General features: G+C 40.9%; 1 protein-coding gene across 1 annotated transcript; it reads left to right on the plus strand.

The window, feature by feature from the left end:
• Window positions 1-1142: 1142 nt before the first annotated feature.
• On the plus strand, window positions 1143-17179 carry UBXN2A (UBX domain protein 2A). Its single transcript, XM_010072497.1, has 6 exons — window positions 1143-1190; window positions 2626-2758; window positions 4033-4142; window positions 5700-5840; window positions 13103-13267; window positions 16657-17179. Exons 1-6 carry the CDS (start codon window positions 1150-1152, stop codon window positions 16943-16945), a joined length of 879 nt encoding a protein of 292 aa, XP_010070799.1. The 5' UTR covers window positions 1143-1149; the 3' UTR covers window positions 16946-17179.
• The last annotated feature ends 3357 nt before the right edge of the window (window positions 17180-20536 follow it).

Consider the following 20536-nt stretch of genomic DNA (forward strand, 5'->3'; position numbering starts at 1 on the left):
TGTTTCTACAGAAAGTGTCTTACCAGAAGTTAGCTTTCAAGATGAATACCAAATACCAACCTCCTGAGGAACATTAATTAGTACTGAATAACTAATGTTTGGGATTTTTTTGTTAGTGCTGCAGTGAATGTTGTTGCCAGCTAACCTCTCTATCTTGTTGTTAGGTGTCAAGACCATTTAAAATTTATTTTAGTTGTGCTGTGCATACTACTTTTTCAGGAGTACGATGGCTGTCACTGCTTACTTTGATTCCTTCTAAAAACTATGAACAGTATTGTGACTTAGTCACAAATCTGTCAGGAGCAGAACATTATCCGTGTAACCTGCACCCAGCGGTCTTTAGGAATAGCTCTTTAAACACCGTTGCAACTTAAAATTTCAGTTCTCCTGGGGGCTTGTCTATTTTAGAGTGATTTTCTTTTTTAAAGGGTGTTTTTGGGGGTCTCTGGCTTTCTATAACTTTTTTCAGAGAGCTCAGAAATGAGTGTAGTGAGATCAGTATGGCATTCTTCATTTCTTTGCACTTGACAGAGTAATCCTGTAGTATATTTAGTACTTGCAAATCCGGGATTTTCTTTCCAGCTAAACAGTAGACCAGAAGTGATAATTGACAGTTTCTGGGATGCTGCACCAATGTGTTGAGGTATGGTAGAAAGGGGAACCCCAGAAATCTTGCACCTTTCCATAATGCACACTATTAAGATGAAGGTCATTAGAGTGCCTGCAGTGGCAGTGCGGTTTTTCTGCAACTGTCTCATAGTGCTGTGAAAAATCAGGGGAGTTTAAATCATCCTGCTCAGAAAAGGAATGTGGTATTTTTACTTCACTTAGCGTAAGTATGGGCATGTATTTTCAATTCATGTGATTATTGTGCCATTTATTTTGTACATTTATGAAAAAGTAATGAATGTCTGAAACTGATGCGTGGTTCATGTGTCATTAAATTAGAAACTGGAGGAAAACAAAGAACCATCTGGAGACTTGGTGGGGGGGAGGTTGACATTTCTGGTTAAAAGTACTATCAACACAGGAAAAAGACTTTCAGCTTCAAAAGGAGGCAAAGTGTGCTGGGCATTTTGTCTGATAGGTTTTGTGGTTTTTTGGGGTTTTTTTTAATCATCTTCTTTTCATGATTAGGAGGAGCACCAAATGAAAGACATGGACAATATCAAAACTGTGAAGAAAGAATGGTAGGTGCCAGTTCCCCCCTCCGCCTTTTTCCTCTTCCTTTCCTATTGTTACTTGTGTGTACTGTCATGACTTTTCAAACTTTATGTTAAATTTTTAAATTTTAAGTTTTGTTTGCTGTGTCCACCTGCTCCACATATACTGAAGTTTTCAAAAAAACTATATTGTTTTGCTGAAAGAATTTCAAGTACCTGGGAGTGTTTCCTAGATGCAAGAAGCTGCATAAATATTTTTGCTTAAAACTGAAAGGCAGCATTAGAAATTGCTGACTCGCTGTGCAGCTCTACATTTGATATGGAGGTGTTTGGTTTTCCAGTTGTGTTTCCAAGGTAAAGCATAGTGAATACCTAAATTAATGCTTAAAGTTTCTTTTGTTCTATTAGAAAACTAAAGTGAGGACAGTATACTTTTGAAATTTCTTCTTTAACGTAGTTTTTATTTTGTTTAAAGATGTTAATCCTTAGGGATTCTTAGTGTTGCATGGATGCACTGCAAACAATTTATGCAAATGTATCTAATTACCATTCAAGTAAGCATTTCAGCTCTTTAATTCAATGCAGAGTTTTATGTAAAACTGCATACTTTTCACAAGCGGAGTTTTTTTTCTGAATTGCTTAAAATAGACTTTTCTGAATCTCCAATAGCAATAACTCCTGCAATGTTTACCAAAAGCTGCATAATCCTCTTACTATGCAAAGAACCTGAACTGAAATATAGTAATTCATTCAGGCTGCATATTTCTGCATTTTGATTGGTGAAAATCTAGCAGAAACAGCTGTCACATATAGAATGTTCTATAAAAAGATGTGCTTGATGCATCTTTTTTAATATTGTGGCAGTCTCCACAGTATTGAAGCCTTCTATTGTATTTCTTCTGTGTGCTGAAGTGGTGTTGAGTCACTTGTTCTTGAGTAAGGTACTTTCAAAGACAGTAACGGTGGTTCTGCGATGGTGCTGGGAATGGGGAAGCTCAAGTGGGGGTGGGGGAGTAAATCCTGGGGCAGTTTTCTTGTATGTGGTTTCTAAAATTTATGGCAAAGGAAGTCACCCAAGCCTGTATCATCAAAATGCTTTAAGGAAGGCCTTTCATTGTGCGCAGTTAAATGTTTGGTGGTCTGAATTAGAAGTATGAATCATCTAACTTGCATTCCTTGCTCTGATACCAAGTTTAGAAGCTTCTGCATAGATCAATTCACCTTTTTTATTTTCATTCTTTAACTTGTGCTTCTAAGGAGCAAATGGTAGCAGTCAGAGATGCGTAACCAGCTTCTAGAAAAGGCACAGTGCAAAGCTGACCTGATGTTTTGTAACACCCAAATAAGCTGGCTGCATGGGAGTGTGCCTTTTACACCTCTTGGTGCTGAACCTCTAGGGTAACTGCTTGCCTTCTAATGTGTTGTCTGAGGCATCGTTTTTACTTATATCTTTGTTCCACAGGATGTGTAAATCGGGAACCAAAGATCAGATTTTAAATAGAGAACAAAGCCCTGACTTCTTTGTAGATAACCTTTTTGAAGAAGCTCAGAAGGTTGGTGCTATATGTATGCCCCGAACTACAGTCAAGAATCAGGTAAGCGGTGAAGAAAAAAATACTCGTCTTTAACATAATAGCACTCCAGGAGTACTCTGGAAAACAAATGCAAGAAGTTCAGCAGTCTTATGCAGTACATCTGTAAATAAATGGACACAGAATTCAGACCGCAGTAGGAAGTCTCCTATCTCTTATTCAACCAGGCCTATGCTTCTGTGCTTCTGGCTCTTGCTACTTTATAGTTTTAATGTTGTTCTAAGCCTTCCACTGGCGTTGGCTAATGTACTCTCCTTTATTAGTAAGGAGGGTGAGCTGATCATGAGGTGCAAGGAGTGACAACTACTATTACATAAGAAGTTGTTTAAAAATTTGCAGCCTTTTTATGCAGAGGCATAGCCCATTTTTTTTCTTTTGGTCTCATTTGTGTAGTTGTGGCAGTAGTGGTATGTTTAGCATGGGTTTGTGTCTCAGTGATTCTGTCCTTTTTATATTTTTCTGTTGCTCCCCAAAGACTGGGAAGGGGCTGGAGAAAAGGCCATGTAGAACAAAGATGTCAAGGAGAAATTTGGAGTGGGCATTGCTGGAAGTTACATGGATCCCTAACTGAGTCTGGGAGAAAAGGAATATTAGGAGCAATACTGAAGTTAGAGAGATTTTGGTGAACGGTGTGAAGGCTACGAGCTGAAGTAGTGGATGTTGTCTGTCAAAGTTAATGAATGGCTAAGAATTTATTTTTTTCATTCCCTTAACACCAAGCTTTTTAATATACCCAGGAATTCCAGGGTAACATAAATGTGTGACTGTCTGAAAAAAAATTTTCTGATTCTTGCAGCATTTCCTGAGTGAAAGGCTTCTGCATGCATTATCTCAGTGTCTTTTGGAAAGTCCTCCTGAATGATCAGAACAAGGCTTTATCCTAATAAATCCCCAGCTGGACTATTCTGGTAGTTGGTGTTCCAACTTCAGGCATGTGTGCTCTCAAATTAGCTCTTGAAGAGTTGCAGTTCACTGGGATCTTCCAGCTCTTTTTTTTTTTTTTTTTTTTTTTAAATGCTGAATTGAAGGGAGTGTTCTTGACCTAGGAAAGCAAAGTGATTGGGGGAAGGTTTATTTCTAACCCTGATTGACACAAGATACTTAAAAATGTCACCCTTTGCAGTTGCTCTGCCTGTTGGCGCAGGGCCAAAACAGATTATAGTGAGCCTTCTCTTGGTATTTTTAGCCCATGCAGTAGATGATTTACAATCATAAGGCAATGTGGGCAAGCTGTTTTTACATCAGTGTTATAATGAGAATTGTTTCTTACTTTATAGGTTGATGTAATCATTAAACTTTGGAAAAACGGGTTTACAGTAAACGACGGTGAACTTAGGAGCTACAGTGATGTTGCAAACCAGCAGTTCTTGGACTCCATTAAAAAAGGGTGAGTTTTGTGTATTTAATCAGCCTGAGTTAATGTGCTTTGGATAGCACTTATCTTATGCTCTAAATTTCTTACATAGATGCTTGCCTTTGCTGCACTGCAGTAGCCCTGTAGGAGCAGTAGGCCCCTGTCTGTCTCAGTTCCTGCAGTGCTAATGGCTGTTTTGACATCAGGAGGTTTAACACAGCTTTCAGTTGCAGTGGTCATACAGTTGCTGATGAAACAGATAAAAGTGAGTGTTGTTAGGGGGCACAGCAGGTGCAGAATGAACTAAAGAATGAGTGAGAGTGCCCAGTTGGAGCTACTGATCAAATGGTACTTTGACTAATGAACTCAATGCGCAAGTGGTTAAGCATTTCTGGTTTTATGGTTTTTGTTTTCTTTTTATTTATGAAAAGCCATTAAAGTGGACACAGTTGCTCCATGTAACATGAAGAAGCTCTGATCAGTCTTAAATTTCAGTCATTGTTTTTAGTACAAACTTGCTATTTTAGTCATTTGTGTGTCTATAGCAATCTTGCTTTTTTCTCCCTGTTAAAAATTAGCATGCTATAATGATTTTTGCTACTGTTTACAGTGTTGTTTTAGAAAAAGAGGTTGACCATAGAAACCAGTGTAATTTCGAGCGTCTAATGTGTAGACTGTTTCCTCACCCCAAAGAAATGGAGAGGAGAATATAATTTAATAGCTCTTTTCAAATAGGTGAAATGAAGTCATTGTATTTTTTCTTTTCCATACTTTACTAGCCCATTAAAAATACTAATTTTACACTGTATTTCTCCTCTACAGCTATCACTTGTGTTAGTTGTGATGACAATTAACTGCATTGTTTAAAGTCCTTTGCTTTCTTTGTGTGCATGCATCAAAAGTTTGACACCTTTCTTCCACCCTTTGTTTGTGAAGATGCTAATTACAAGATGGTTGCTGCATAATTGTTCATGGTGGAGAAGCACTTAGTACAGCCTCTGTGCCAGCTGAGCCCCACCACCCGAAAATGTAGTCTCTGCATCAGAGCTCATAAACAAAGGCATGGCTGTGTTCTGCTTAATGCAAATAAAGCATTACCGAGGTGATGTTACTGCACTAAAGAGTGTAGCTGTTAGCAATGATGTAATTTTTTAAAAGCTGACACTTGTGCTTATTTGTAATTAAACACATTGTGTCTAAACACAGTTCTTTCTCTTTAAAATACAGTTGTCTTTTTTTTTTATTACGGGGATAAAATGATGGAACCTTTTGCAGTAATGTGTGGCAATACTGAACTTCTTACACATCATGTGCATTGGAATGATAACTGCTGAGTAAATTTGAACATCATTCAACAACTTGCCTGATGGTGTCTTTTAACTAGAAAGTGAACAATGAAAAATTTGCAGTTCAGGAACTTGAAGTTGGTTGTATGTTATGCACTTAATGTAACTCTTAGTAAATACTTGTGTTTTTTTTTTTTTTTTTTAAAGCATCATCCTTGAAAGGACAAACACAGAACAGGTGTTATCTGTTTTGTATACTGAAAACACTATCGCAGCTTTTTCTGACACTTTTTTTTTTCTTAAGGGAATTGCCTTTTGAGCTACGAAAAGTTTTTGATAAGGAAGAGGTAGATGTGCAAGTGGAAGATAAAAAAGATAAAGTGTATTTGTCATCAAAAAAGCCAGTGTTTCATCCATTTTCTGGACGTGGTTACAGATTAGGAAGGTGAGTAATCTGATGTGATCTATGATTCAGTAGCTGAAGGAAACTATACCTATGGTAAAGGATCTCATATTTTAGGTTGGAAGTGACCTATGGAGTTCTCTAATCTAGGCTCCTGCTCAAAGCAGGGTCAGCTGTGGGGACAGATGAGGTTGCTCAGGCCTTTATCCAGTTGGGTACTGAAATCCTGCAAGAGTGGTAGCTGTGCAGCCTGCTCCAGTGCTGGACTGTCCTCATGGGAAATAATTTTTTCCTTATATCCAGTCTGAATGTCTTGTTTCAATTTATGTCCACCATGAAGAGCATGGCTCCCTCCTCCTGATGACCTCCTGTAGACTCCGGCAGGCTGTTAGGCATCCCCCCTGACACCATCTCTTCCACAGGTTGAACAAGCCCCTTTACTCCAGCCTCTGCCCGTAGGGCAAACGCTCCAGCCTGCAGCCATCTCGGTGGCCCTCTGTGGAACTTACTCCAGTTTATTGACCTCTCTCATTTATTTTGGGTACCAAATCTGAATGCCATATATAGGTGTGCCTAATGGGTGCTACATGGGGGATAGTTGTCTCTACAATCTACTGTCTGTGTTCCTTTTAATACAGCCAGGATGCTGTTGGCTTTCTTTGTTCAAGGTCTCAATATTAGCAGAACTGTTTCCAGCTGAAAGGCTGTCACTCTTCTATTCTGTGATTTAAGAGAAAAAAATCTCTTTTAAAGATGTATGTGCAATACTTTGTGTGAGAAGAAGTCAGTATGACAATTCTGTAAATGGAACTGAAGAAGTAAGAAGTTATTTTGCATTCTCTTAAAATTCTTCAGTATTTAACCATGCATTTATTGCAGTAAGACATTTTAGCGTGTTAAAGTGATCCTCTTTCCTTTACTCCGTGACAGTCATGGCTGGAGATGGTCAGCCACTAATGCCAGTGCTAAAACCGGACTTGATTTGTAACCAAACAGTACTGCATTTTGGAAGGCTGTTGTAGAGGGACAGGCCAAGAGTTCACGTATTTGATCTCTGTGACTTTTGCATACTCCTGCCAAATTATCTGCTTCACATATTCCTGTTGTGTACAACGAGCATGCCTATAAAAGACTTCAGCCAAGGGAACAGGACATATTCAGTGACCAGGAGCCTACAGGAAGCCTTCACAGGTGACTAGGGTTAGTAGACTGTGGTGAAACCTTAGCTGAAGAGCTTGTTTTGATTAAGTGGAAAGGGTTTGGTGCTAGGGCCTGGTGCTTGTGCTGAGGGAAAGCTGGGTAGGAACACATAAGACAGAGGAAGAAGATAATAATGCACAGAGTGAGAGACTGATGATGGTAAAGGATGAGTGGTTCCAGGCTGCCTCAGAGAAGCAAGTATGTTTTATCAGTTTCATCTGTTTCTGTAGCACAGTCCATTCAGTTGCTACATGCTTGAGTAGATACAGTCAATAGGGAAAAATCTTCCCTTGGGAGATAGATGAGATGGTGCAAGACTTGCTTTTGGTAGCACTGAAATCCTGAGCAAATGAGGGTTAAGAACTTCACCTTATTTTATCAACAAGTAGACCTCTATATAGCAAAAACAAAAAAGATCTTCAGCATGCTGGGTTTCTGCTGCTAACCAGTGCTAAGTGGTACATTGTCCAGTTGCTTATCGTGCTCTGTCATGCCTACAGCAAGTAATGATCTTGCTTCCCAATAGGCGAGTTAGGTTCTGGAAACATGAAGTTCTGTGAATTTCAGTTGACTGGTCTTGTACACTGGGACATCCTACAACTTGCTCAGCATTTTTTTCTTTATGGACTGGAAAAAGTCTTTTTTTTTTTTCTACTCTTGCTTGTATATTCAAAGGCTTATATATCAAAGCCTTTTCTTTAAAGGTGAGTAAATATTTTTGCTGATGTTGGATACATGAGCCATAAGTGGTTTTACTCCACAAACTAGTGCTCGCTTCCTGACGTTAATAAATGTCCATTGCATGTATATGCTACACTTTAAGCAGAAAAGCTTTGTGGGGAAATAGTAGTGCTGTCCAAGACCTGTAACAAATTTTAAGCTATAGAACTCTCTTTCTATAGTTGCATTTGTGTGCTTAATGAGAAATTAAAGAGGCAAATGACTGAGCAGTTTACTTCAGCTTATGACCTATCTAAACTTCTGCTTATCAAATAAACATTTTTTTTAATGGTCTATAGATTTTCTGCCAGTGTTCCCAGATGGATGGATTGTGTGGTGGATGAACCATTATGAATTAGTCTGTTGACTGGCTCATTAAAACTTCTGCTGGAGGAAAAATGGAGGAACTAGAAATTATATGTTTGTCGATACAACTCAGATTAGTTTGATCCTCTCCCTTTTTGTCGTACAGGAGGAACAAATGAGACTTATCAGACTTTTCCGATATACATGATGAATCTATATAACTAGTGGGTATATTCTGTTTTATCTACCCCTGTTCAGCTGCATTTAATAGTTTGTGACTAAAACAAGATTTGCAACTGCACTTTTCTGTTAAGCTTATCAATGCATTTTAAAGACTGCCTCAGAAGCATGTTAATCAAACTATTGACTGAAATCCCTTGTAGCAAAGTGGGCTTGCTCTGTAACCTCCTTAGGGTAAAACATTGTATGTCAAGCTTCTTAACCATTAGTTGGGGTAAGGCACGATACCTAACTCTTGGGCTTTCTCATTTCAGAAGATTGAGAGGAGGCTCTTAAATCTCTTTGATCTTTAGTTTACATCTTCTTTTTATAATCTCTTAAAAGGAATAAGCCTTTAAAAGTGGTGATAATGCTTTGATCTCAGGCTACTAAGAGATTTAGATTCTTGGTTTGTGGCTTTAGTCAAAGCTCCCACCACTAGATGGCTTTATCCATCAGCTCTACAAGAGCAAGGTTATTAAGTACAGAAATACTTAAAACCTTGGTGAATGTAGATCTTCTGACTTTCTCTTGCAGCTTAGCTTAATGTGTCGGCTTCAGTTTCACACATAGTTGCTACTGAAAGAATCCTTTCCAGTGCCTACCACAAATTCCTGAGATGTGACAATGATGGAAGAGTTAGTTTGAGAATGACACCAAAATCTGTATCCATGTGAGACAGTTGTCTGAACTACAACTGTGACTGTAGTTCAGCCCAGGCTAAACCAGATGCCTGGCAGCTGCATGGTTGACTCCAGCCTCCACTGTACTGGAGACAGCTAGCTCACACATGGGTGCTTATACTCTGGTGTCTGAACCTGGAACCAAACCCCACTGATCAAGTAGACAGCAAAAGCTGGTCATTGCTGGACTGAAGTATGACTTTAACTTGTTTTTTTGCTCTGCTCCTGAGACTGTTTTAACATTATCTTGTTAAGACAGCAGGGCATAGCCAGGAGGTTCCTGGAATGTACTGATGACAAATTCCTTCTCCAAAGGGTAGAGGAACCAACGAGGAGAGGTGCTATGCTGGACCTTGTTCTCACCAACAAGTAAGGGCTGGTGGGGAATGCGAAGCTCAAGGGCAGCCTTGGCTGCAGTGACCATCAAATGGTGGAGTTTAAGATCCTTACAGCATTGAGGAGGGCACACAGCAAACTCACAACCGTGGACTTCAGGAGAGCAGACTTTGGCCTCTTCAGGGATTTGCTCGGTGGAGTACCATGGAATAAAGCCTTGGAAGGAAGAGGGGGCCAAGAAAGCTGGTTAATATTTAAGGATCACCTCCTCCAAGCTCAGGAGCAATGCATCCCAACAAAGAGGAGCCAGGAGGCTGTGTGGATGAAGAAGGAACTCCTGGACAAACTCAAACACAAAAAGGAAGCCTACAGAGGGTGAAAGCAAGGAAAGGTTTCCTGGGAGGAATATGGAGAAATTGTCTGAGCAGCGAGAGATCAGATTAGGAAAGCTAAAGCCCTGATAGAATTAAATCTGGCCAGGGATGTCAAGGGTAACAAGAAGAGCTTCTATAGGTACATCAGGGATAAAAAGAACACCAGGGAAAATGTGCGCCCTCTCTAGAAGGAAATAGGAGAACTGGTTACCCGGGATATGGAGAAGGCTGAGGTACTCAGTGACTTTTTTGACTTGCTGGCAAGTGCTCAAGCCACAGTGCCCAAGTGGTAGAAGACAAAGGCAGCAACTGGGAGAATGAATAACTGCCCACTGTAGGAGAAGATCAGGTTCAAGACCATCTAAGGAACCTGAAGATGCACAATTCTGTGGGACCTGAAGATACGCATCTGCAGGTCCTGAGGGAACTGGCAGATGAAGTTGCTAAGCCACTATCCATCATATTTGAGAAGTCATGGCAGTCTGGTGAAGTTCCGACTGACTGGAAAAGGGGAAACACAACTCCCATTTTTAAAAAGGGAAAAAAGGAAGATCTGGGGAACCACAGGCTGGTCAGTCTCACCTCTGTGCTTGTCAAGATCGTGGAGCAAACCTGGAAACTATGCTGAGGCATATGGAAAATAAGGAGGTGATTGGTAACAGCCAGCATGGCTTCACTAAGGGCAAATCATGCCTGACAAATTTGGTGGCCTTCTATGATGGGAGTTACAGCGTTGGTGCATAAAGGAAGAGCAATTGACATAATCTACCTGGACTTGTGCAAAGATTTTGACACTGTCCCACATGACATCTTTGTCCCTAAATTGAAGAGGCATGGATTTGACAGATGGAGCACTCAGTGGATAACGAATTGGCTGGATGGTTGCACTCAAAGTTGTGGTCAATGGCTTAATGTCCAAGTGGAGATGGGTGATGAATGGTGTTCCACAGGGGACTGTACTGGGACCAGTGTTGTTTGACATCTTTGTGGGAGGCATGCACAGTGTGATTGAGTGCATCCTCAGCAAGTTTGCCGACGACACCAAGCTATCTGGTGCGGTCAACTTGATAGAGGGAAGGGATGACATCCAGACGGACCTTGAGAGGCTTGAGAGGTGGGCCCATGCAAACCTCATGAAGTTCAACAAGGCCAAGTGCAAGGTCCTGCATGTGGGTTGGGGCAATCCCAAGCACAAATGCAGGCTGGGTGGAGAATGGATTGAGAGCAGCCCTGAGGAGAAGTACTTGGGGGTGCCGGTAGATTAGAAGCTCAACGTGATCCAGCAATGTGCGCTTGCAGCCCAGAAAGCCAACCGTGTCCTGGGCTGCATCAAGAGAAGCATGACCAGCTTGTCAAGGGAGGTGATTCTCAGTACTGCACCCAGCTCTGGGGCCCCCAACATAAGAAGGTCATGGACCTGTTGGAGCAAGTCCAGAGGAGGCCACAGAGATGATCAGAGGGCTGGAGCACCTCCCGTATGAGGACAGGCTCAGAGAGTTGGGGTTGTTCAGCCTGGAGAAGAGAAGGCTCTGGGGAGAGCTTAGAGCCGCTTTACAGTACTTAAAGGGGGCTACAGAGAGATGGGGAAGGACTTGTGATCAGGGGTGGAGTGATAGGATGAGGGATAATGGTTTTAAGCTGAAAGAGGGTAGACTTAGATTAGATATTAGGAAGAAATATTTACTGTGAGGGTGGTGAGGCACTGCCCCAGGTTGCCCAGAGAAGCTGTGGATGCCTCATTCCTGGAGGTGTTCAGGGCCAGGCTGGATGAGGCTTTGAGCAACCTGGGCTAGTGGGAGGTGTCCCTGCCCATGGCAGGGGAGTTGGAACTCGATGATCTTTAAGGTCCCTTCCAACCCAAACCATTCTATGATCTTGCTGCTGCTCAAGCTTTTTTTTTTCAGATCTGGAAGGTGATTAGGGTTTGGTTTTTTTGTATTGTAGTCAAGCATGAACAGAAACTGGGTGTGAGATAGGTAAATCAGTAGAGGCAGGTGGGTGATATTAATTCACCTGTACTTGGAATACCAAAATGTTTTCCAGATGTGCTTCTTGGAATCTGTTGCTCCCAAGTTCTTGTGCCCTAGCTGATTTCTGTCTAGTGCAGAATGGTCAGTTCTGTGCCTCTCATCAACCTCCACTTGCAGTGAACTTCTCTTATGACTTGGGAATGAGATTCCTTGATTCTCATTCTTTTTGCAGGGTTTCAATGGAAGAAATAAAAAGTGCCTCTACTGGCTCACAGCTTAGAAGTGAGGACACTTAACTAAGCAGTAGGTAATAGGAGTTTTTGAAATACCTCAGACCGAGAAGGACTTGAGCCCAAGATTCTTATTTTATTAGCCATCTTTGTTTTAATATTAGATGAGCTGTGACTTTTCTGCTTTATGATTAAACATACACATACAAGAACATAAGGATGTAAGGATGGGGTTTGTCTGCAAAGCACATGTAGTATTGATAAGACTTATTCTGTGGCCATTAGTTACTGACTTCTCTCTCAAGAAACTGGAACTGATCAATTTTCTGTGCAAAGAGAAAGCTCTTCCACAAACCTCTGTGTACATGTAGTCAGTGATTGCAGCTGAGCTCAGAGAAGAAAGGGTAACTCCTCAAATCACTGCTATTGTTTTACAAGCAAACATCTGGTTATACTCACATGGGCTGAGGATGTGCCCATTGGATCGGGCCCTATGATGACTTAACAGCACATGCTGAACAAGCTCAGTCCTGAAAGAAGCACTAAGCTCCAGACATTTCTTCAGAATAAAAACTTTTGCCAGGAATTTCTTTTTTTTTTTAAGACCACGCACATGGCCTGAGATACCTGTATTCTGTCAAGTCATTTTATGGATCTTTGCCCTTATGGCAGGGTCAGCTATCAAAAGTGCCTCAGAAAAAACCCCAAAATCCATGTGCTTTGTGCATCAGCCTGGGTTTTCACATTAAATCAATTTCCCTGATAAATGAGTAATGCTTCTAAGCTGAAATAGATGATGCTGAGGTCTAAATCAACAGTAACAACATTCAGTTAAATTGAATTACTGTAATCACATTATGGTGAAAATTAATGTTGAGTATGCAAATTCAATACTCAAACCCCTTAAAGTTTCACCTGTGTGATTAGAGTACAAAAACGCAGGAAGGATTTTCAGACTGTTTCATCTCTTGTGTATTCATATTTAATCCTTTGATGTTTAAATTCCCTTCCATCTTGTAAAAATGTTTATCATGAGCAAACTGAAATTCCTTACCATGTTGAAGTCTTCAAGAGAAAGTATTGTCATATTGCTAAAAAGAAAATAACCTGAAGTTTATGTTAGTGTTCCTATATTTGTTTAAAAAAAAAAAAGTCATCAATGCACCCTAATACAGGGCAGAAAGCTCCAGAAGCAGAAGTCCAGAGGGAGGTTTAAGCTCACGTGCGTACACAGAAGGCATAACCTTGTATGGCTTTTCTTTTTAGTGCTACTCCAAGGATAATCTCTAAAGTAAGAGATGATCATCAAGGAGCTGACAACAAAAGATGCCTGCCTTTAGTACCCTTAAATGATTTGGAGCCTGTCACTAACATCCAGATCTGGTTAGCTGATGGGGAAAGGATAATCCAGAAATTCAATGTTTCTCACAGGTAAGTTTTGGGATTTTTTTTAACACTGTCATATGTATTTGCATCTGAACAATTTGCCCTATGCCTGTATGCATAAGTCTCTAATTTCTGTGAGTAATCTATCTCCTTGCTTCACTTAACATTGGACTGCTGTTCAGCTGTATGTAGAAAACCTTTCAAATTTTAAGAAATCTTTTAGCTGACGAGAGGAGTGTAAGAGGAATGTGAACTGATATTAATAGTCAGCACATAACTTGGCATAAATGAAAATCTGAGGAAACTGTAGTTCTTTATAGGTTAGTGGAAGTTAAGGTGTACATGTTGCTCATTACTAGAGGAAATAGCTTTTAAAATGCCAGATCTGTCATAAAATGACTACATCTGGAGCAAATTGCTTAGTAAAAAGCCTGCTAGTCATTGGACACAGACATCACCACAGCTGGGAGCTGGAGGATGTGACTTAAGGTTGAGACAGAGAAATCTCTAGGGAGAGCCAGAGGCAGTGCGCTAGGCAGGGGAAGTTCATCACCTGCGTGGCAATGTGGACCAAATAGAATGCATCCCATGTGTTCAATTCTTAATTAGTAAAATATCTGGTTCCCAGAGAGGATTATAAATGGGCATAATGTCGGAAGGTGTCAGCACAGCATATGTATGCAGGAGCTTTGAGAAAGCAGGATTAACTGTTTTACATTAATTTGTAGAATTACTGTCTTTAGAGACCTTTCTCGAATTTGTATTTTCAGGAATTACTCCATTACTATACAGTCACATTACATGGAAAGAATATGTTGCCTGTGCTTCTCTGTGAAGCAATTTAAAGTGATCACAGATTTCTTACAGCCCAGGCTGCAGTCAAGATAAACTGTGTATATATCTTTGTGGCTGGTCAGAAGAAAAACTCAGCAGTTGAAGGGTAATGACTGTAACTTTTTCTTTAACTCGTACTAGTTTATTACTGTTAGTGGCCTCAGGTATGAACTGAAACACTTGCAATATACTGCTGAAGGGTCAATTGCTATTTTTATTATAAATACTTCTTTGGAGGACTTAATTATTTTAGATTTCACACATTTGAATATATTTAGAAGCTTTTTGTCTTCATGGTAAATAGCAGTTTGAACAGCTGCTAAGTGCTTTTGGAGAAAAAAAAAAAAGTCTGAGAAAAGCAGAACAGCAGCCTTATTGATGCAATGCTCATTTTGAAGTAATTTGCAATAAATATTCCATGATAACATATCCTCTTGCCACAAGACCAGCGTATTTGTGCTGTATACAATATTTGCTTATGACCTAATAAGAAATAGGGGGAAATCCTTTTAGAGTACATATCCTTAAGCATTATGATTGCAGGTATAGCGCTCCTTTCAGTGGAGTAGCAGAAGACAGTCAACTATTTGTTAATCACACTATAGGTAAATAGCCTGTAGCATGTGTATTGCAGTGCTTGGGCAAATTGATTACTTCTGCTCTTTTGCAGATAGAATGTGTATGTGCCACAGTAGCTAGTACTTTAGATATGACTTGATTACCCATGAAAGATTGAAGTTCCAGCATTGGAGCAAAAGTGCAGCTGGCATTTTAATTGTATGGGGAATCGAGGAGACATGAGAGTGAAGCAACTGTCAGAGCAGTGCTGTAGGAATAGCACATGTAGCTGTGTCTTCAATCGAGCTGTGTCCCTTCTTGAGCAGTTGCTAAGTTACTGTGACCCTGGAGCACCGGGTATGGAACATGGGAAGGGACTTGCTCATCCTAAGCTAGACAGCTGGTGGATAATTGCCTGAGTTGCTCTTGAGACCCAATGAACTTTGATATATAGTGCATGCAGACACCTGTAAATGTCCAACCAAAAATTTATTCCTGCTTGAGGTTTTTCAGGCTTTAGGCTTATAAGACCAAGCACTGAGGCCTGTGTGCACAGGAACTACATGCTGGCTAAATCTGTCCTAGTAAGTGTGGCTAAGGCATGAAAATTGGGTCATCTGTGCTGCTAAACTGTTAAGATGGCTTTTCCCCCAAGCCAAGTAACACTTTCTCAATATCTTGGCTTGGTTCAGATGTTAGCCCAGGTCACGTACCATTCCCAGGAGGCAGTAAACCCTGTGGACTACCCGCTGCATGGGGTAGAGGAGGGGTGAGTTTAAATAATTTGCCAGCAGCTAGAGTGTGCCAGGATCAGAGAATGGATGTTGACACTGTGGTTATTTTACTGGTATAGATGTATCCTGTCATCTTAATTTTCTAATTAAATTGGTCAATCCTGATTCTTCCACAGCAGACCCCCTGTCTTGCTCACTTGTTGCAAGATTCTTCACAGCTTAACAGGCAGCTTGAATCTGTAATACATTCACTGCTGCACCTGTTTGGTAGGAGGAGACTGTATTTAGACTGACTTAACTCATAAGCTGTATTGGGTCTGGCTGAGATGGAGTTAATTTTTCCCCATAGCAGCCCTCGCAGTGCTGTGCATTGTATGGGTAGCTGGAAAGGTGTTGATAACACCAGGATTTTGGCTGCTGCTGAGCAGTGCTCACACAGCATCAAGGCTGTCTCTCCAATATTTTTTGCCCCACAACAGTAGGTGGGCAAGATCTTGGGAGTGGACAGAGCTAGGACAGCTGACCCGAACTGACCAAAGGGATGTTCCGTACCATGTGACATCTGCTCAGCCATAAAAGCTAAGAGAAAGTGGCAGGGGGAGGGAGGCATTCATTTCTGTGACATTTGTCTTCTGGAGTGAACGCTACGTATACTGAAGCCTGGCTTCTTGGGAAGTGGCCAGACATTGCCTGCTGATGGGAAGTAGAGAATGAATCTTCTGTTTTCCTTTGCTTGTGTGCACGGCCTTGGCTTTTACTTCATTAAACTGCCTTTATCTTGACCCATGAATGGTTTTACCTCTTATTTTCTCCCCACCTTGACTTGCTGAGGAAAGGAGTGATAGAGCAGCTTGGTGGGCACCTGGTATCCAGCCAAGGTTAGCCCACCACATAAGCTATCCAGGCAATTTTTGCAAACCCTTTTTCTTCATTATTATTATTATTATGGTTCTGCCACATGTACCACACACTGGAGGCATCTTTATTCTAGCTCTTGGCTACAGAAACCTCAGATAAGAGCTCCACCAGCTGGTTAAGAAACAGTAGGTTTGTGTAACTACCATCTACCATGGTGAAGCATTTGAGTGCCCAGAAAAGATCTCCAAGCACACAAACCTTGGTCCTTGCCTCCGAAGTGGATCAGGCACTTCAGGATACCACCCCATCTATGTTCCTCCATTCTGTGCCATCAGCTATTACATGAAGTGGGTGTCTCATTCTCTTCTTGTGCTAGCTATGTGTGTTGTACATATGGTCTGTGTTGGGATTGGAGTGCTCTAATACTGAGTTTTCTTTTTTTGTTCTCAGAATAAGCCATGTAAGAGACTTCATAACAAAGTATCAAGGATCACAGGGAAGTGCTCCCTTCACGCTGACTACTTCACTGCCATTTCGAGAGCTGCGAGACGAGACACTCACGCTAGAGGAAGCAAAGTTGCAAAATGCTGTTGTTGTTCAGAGACTCCAGAAAAAAACTGAACCTTTCAGACCCTTGGTGATAAAAGCACCTGACAATGACTATAAGACTGCTGCTACACCTAATGGACAGCTCAAAAATGAGCCAAAAAAAGCTATCAAAAGTACGAGATCAAATTAGCTCTTAACTGGCCAAAAACCACATACAGGTGGAACTAGACAAAGCCAAAAATGTAACCAGCAATATCTGGATGTACTCTCATCCTCATGTACTGTGGTCTTAGAAAGCAAAATGTGTGCTGTGCTGTAATCTGGTATAACAGAAGTGTTTTCAACTAAATTTGGTGATCAGAGCCTGACTGTATAACGTAGCAGAAGTTAACTGTACAACAGGTCATTCTTAGAACTTCCTTAGGTAGAAAGCTTCTTAGTTCTTTAATGAGTGTATTTAGGTGAAACAGTTCTCTGAGACTTAATTACTACTGATAGCACCTTTTTAAGGAGAAATAGTATTTATTTTTGCACTTTGGACTGAAGTAAAACCGAACTGATTGGTTTCACTTACATTTTGGTGTAAGCTGGTGGGGCTTGCATTCTTCTCACAGTAACTTTTAGGCAACAGATGCTGCAGGGAAGCTCACATTTGAACTAACTTGAAGATCTTCAGTATCTTCAGGATTTAACTTTTATCACAAAATCTCCAGTGTAGTGTTCTATCAAGTCTTCATGTGGTGGTAGTTGCATGTGTGAGAAGATGGAAATGAGGTAGTCTGGTGCATACTGCATATGAAGTGCCTCAAAGTAAGCTCTGAAAAAATTATTACCAGAGGTTGAAGTGGTTTCTGCCTCTTGTGCTGCTATGGGATGTTAAACTACCTAGCTCATTAGGATAGAGATCTGCTTTTAGCCTTGTCACACAAAAACTTCAGGTTTTCTGGAGATTACCATACAGGAATAGCGGCTTAGAGGGACACAGCTGTTTTTGTACTATATATCTGCCTTCGTCCTGAACTAGCCAGCTGATTGAGACACTATTTGCGTGTGGCCAAGTTTCAAAGATTTTTAGAATCCTTATTTGAAAACTGAAGTTTCTTTCCTTCTCTGCCCCATTTCCATCTGAATCTTTTATTTTCTTATTAATGTACTTGAGGCATAAAATTTGTAGCCAACTATCCCATGTTTTGCTAAAGGAGAAATCAACATAAAGAGTAAATATTTTGTACTGTTTGAGTAGCATATGGGTTTGTGAATGGAACTAGAGTCTCTAGGTAAGACTTACCCTGGGGCCTTCAATGAGTGCTGACTAGTCTGTGCCTCCTGATCAAATGGATGATTGTTGGGGTTGTGCTACTTTTGCATGGTTCAATGAAAGATGGGTTTGGGATGGGTTTTGTTCTAAATAGAAGACTACTTAATTGAAGTGACTTGAATGCTATCTAAAAGTTGTGTTAGTTCAAACTAAGGATGTGTTTACTTCATTCACAAGGATGTAAAACTTTTGTTTCAGCATCTCTCCTGGTATGTTCGAGAGCACTGAAATTAAAGTCAACTGCACAAATATATTTTCAATGTATTAAAAAAGCAAATCTCTGAAAACTATGCAGTCAAGTGTTTTCAGTGCTGTAAACCTGATGTGCTACTGTGTCATTCAGGTTTATGTAGCAAATAATACAACTCAATTTTCTTTGCTCTTGCGCTGACTTCTCTACTATATGAAAAGCCTACCAGATCCCTAGTAGTAGGAAGAAATGTGCAGACAAATCCCCTAGTAAAATTGAAGAGACAAGTTGCGTGCAGACATGGATCAAACCCTCAGTTTGCAGAGCTTCCTGAACAGTGAATTTTATTATTAACTGCTTTTACGTTTGTCTTGATGTAGGACTAAGTATTGGAGAACCACACGTGCTTGATTGTAAGCTCAGTTGCTCTTACCTAAAGGGTACATAAAATGTCAAAGTAGCAGTATATTGTTCCTGCACTTGCAACATAGAAAGTCAAATAAATAATTAGTGTAAGATTGATTGAATTTGAATGAGGGATCAAATTTTAAGGTAGGTAAATCCATTTTCCTTGTTATCAGAAGAGCATGTTTTTGGAACTGAGCAGTAAGTATTTAGTATTTCAGTGTTGATTCATGTCTGCTACTGGTATTTTAAGAGATTGGATAGCTTTTTTCTGTCTGGCTTATATATTGTGCTTTACTGAAATCAACTGTTTCTAGCTACAGCTTTGGTGTACTTGAGTGTGTATGTGCAGTTTGAAAGTGTCATGATCTTAATTACAAAATGAGAGAAAATCTTTAAACAGTCAAGAGTGATGCTGACTGCACTAATCCTATGTTAGACTAGGAAGTGCCTTTAAAAAAAAGGCAATGAACTGTGATTGGATAACTTATTTCCTAATTTGGTGAAAATCTTTGGAATGAATACAGGGCTCTCCTAAATCTAATTGGTTTCGGTCAATTTGTAAAGACTGATTAGCTACCTGTAGTGTCTGGGCAGCCTAATCTCTTGCTCAGCTCTGTAGACAGCTATTGTGCATTGCTCAAACAACAGTAAAACTAGCTCGATCAATGCTTGAGTTTGTGAAACACACAAATGCTATCAGTTATTCATTGTTTCTTCACAAGCCTTCCCTGTTTTGAGTAAAGCCTGTGCATTAACATAATTTACAGCAAAACTGAAATAGCCGAGAAAAGAACAAAGAAAGGAAATGCTTTTCCAATTTTTTTTTCCTTTGTGAAGAAACATGCAAATGCAGGTAACAAAGATCTAATGTGTTACAAGGACGTTGTGTGAAGAGAAAACCTAAATGCTGAATGTACATGTTAAGTGCATACCTTGTATCTAGCTTGGTATTTTAGAAGAAAGGCTGTATTGGGGATGAGGGACTGAGCAATCCACCTCTTTGAAGCCCATCTAGCCTGAGCCTTTAGGGACCGCTAAAAACTTCAGAGAGTTTTCAGCAAGGCCTGTTAAGACCACAATTTCAGGTTTGTGTTGAAGGTCTGTTTTCAAGAAAAAATGCCTTGTTCTTTCAAAATCTTGCAAGTTTGCTATAATTATTCTTGTCAAATACAGCTGCCCAGGATTTGCATATCAGTAGTGCAGTTTGCAGTGGCTGTCCCGTACCCCCCAAGTGACCTGGCCGTAGCAGAGCTCTTCAGATCGGTGGAGCCAGGGAGCCCTGTGTGGAGGGGTTAGTCAGCTTCTTCCCAAGATGAGCAGATGACCAAGGTGTTGGGTGTTTGTTGGGTTGCTTAAACCTTGTTCTCTCAGCTTATCTCACTGAAATAATTCATACTTCAGGTTTTTTTTCCTTGTTTCTCTCAGGTGGAGCATGTTTGCAAGGCCATTTTCCCATGGGCAGAGTGGCGGTGGCAGTGAACTTGCCCGGCCTCAGTCACGCTGTCAGCTCCAGGGCCCCTGAGGGCCGCAGCGGCTCTTTCCGCAGCACACTCCCTGGCTCAGGGGCAGGTTCTGTGTGATCTCCTGTCCAGCTGACAGAAGATGGCATTGCTGGCTGGCATGGTTATAAATTCATACAAATCAACAACCCATGCATCTGTTCGAAAGGATAGAGCTAGGTTTTTTAGACTCTGTATGAAAACAGCACCGGAACCCTTTGCCCTCTGGCACTGGATCCCTGAGCACTTCGCTGTGGGGCGAGGCGGGAGCGGCGGCCTCAGGGGGCCGGCAGGGCGGGCGCTGTGGCGGCCTCAGGCTTGGACGCTCGGTGTGGGTAGTCAGGCTCCCCTAAGCCTGGGGTTTAC

The sequence above is a fragment of the Pterocles gutturalis genome, unplaced genomic scaffold, assembly GCF_000699245.1.
Source record: "Pterocles gutturalis isolate BGI_N339 unplaced genomic scaffold, ASM69924v1 scaffold12137, whole genome shotgun sequence".
Classification (NCBI taxonomy): Eukaryota; Metazoa; Chordata; class Aves; order Pterocliformes; family Pteroclidae; genus Pterocles; species Pterocles gutturalis.

Bases quoted from the DNA above. Each gene is read 5' to 3' on its own strand.
- UBXN2A (XM_010072497.1), top strand. From the start codon at position 1,150: ATGAAAGACATGGACAATATCAAAACTGTGAAGAAAGAATG. The intron at 1,191-2,625 runs GTAGGTGCCAGT...TTTGTTCCACAG, and splicing joins AAAACTGTGAAGAAAGAATG to GATGTGTAAATCGGGAACCA. The intron at 2,759-4,032 runs GTAAGCGGTGAA...CTTACTTTATAG, and splicing joins GAACTACAGTCAAGAATCAG to GTTGATGTAATCATTAAACT.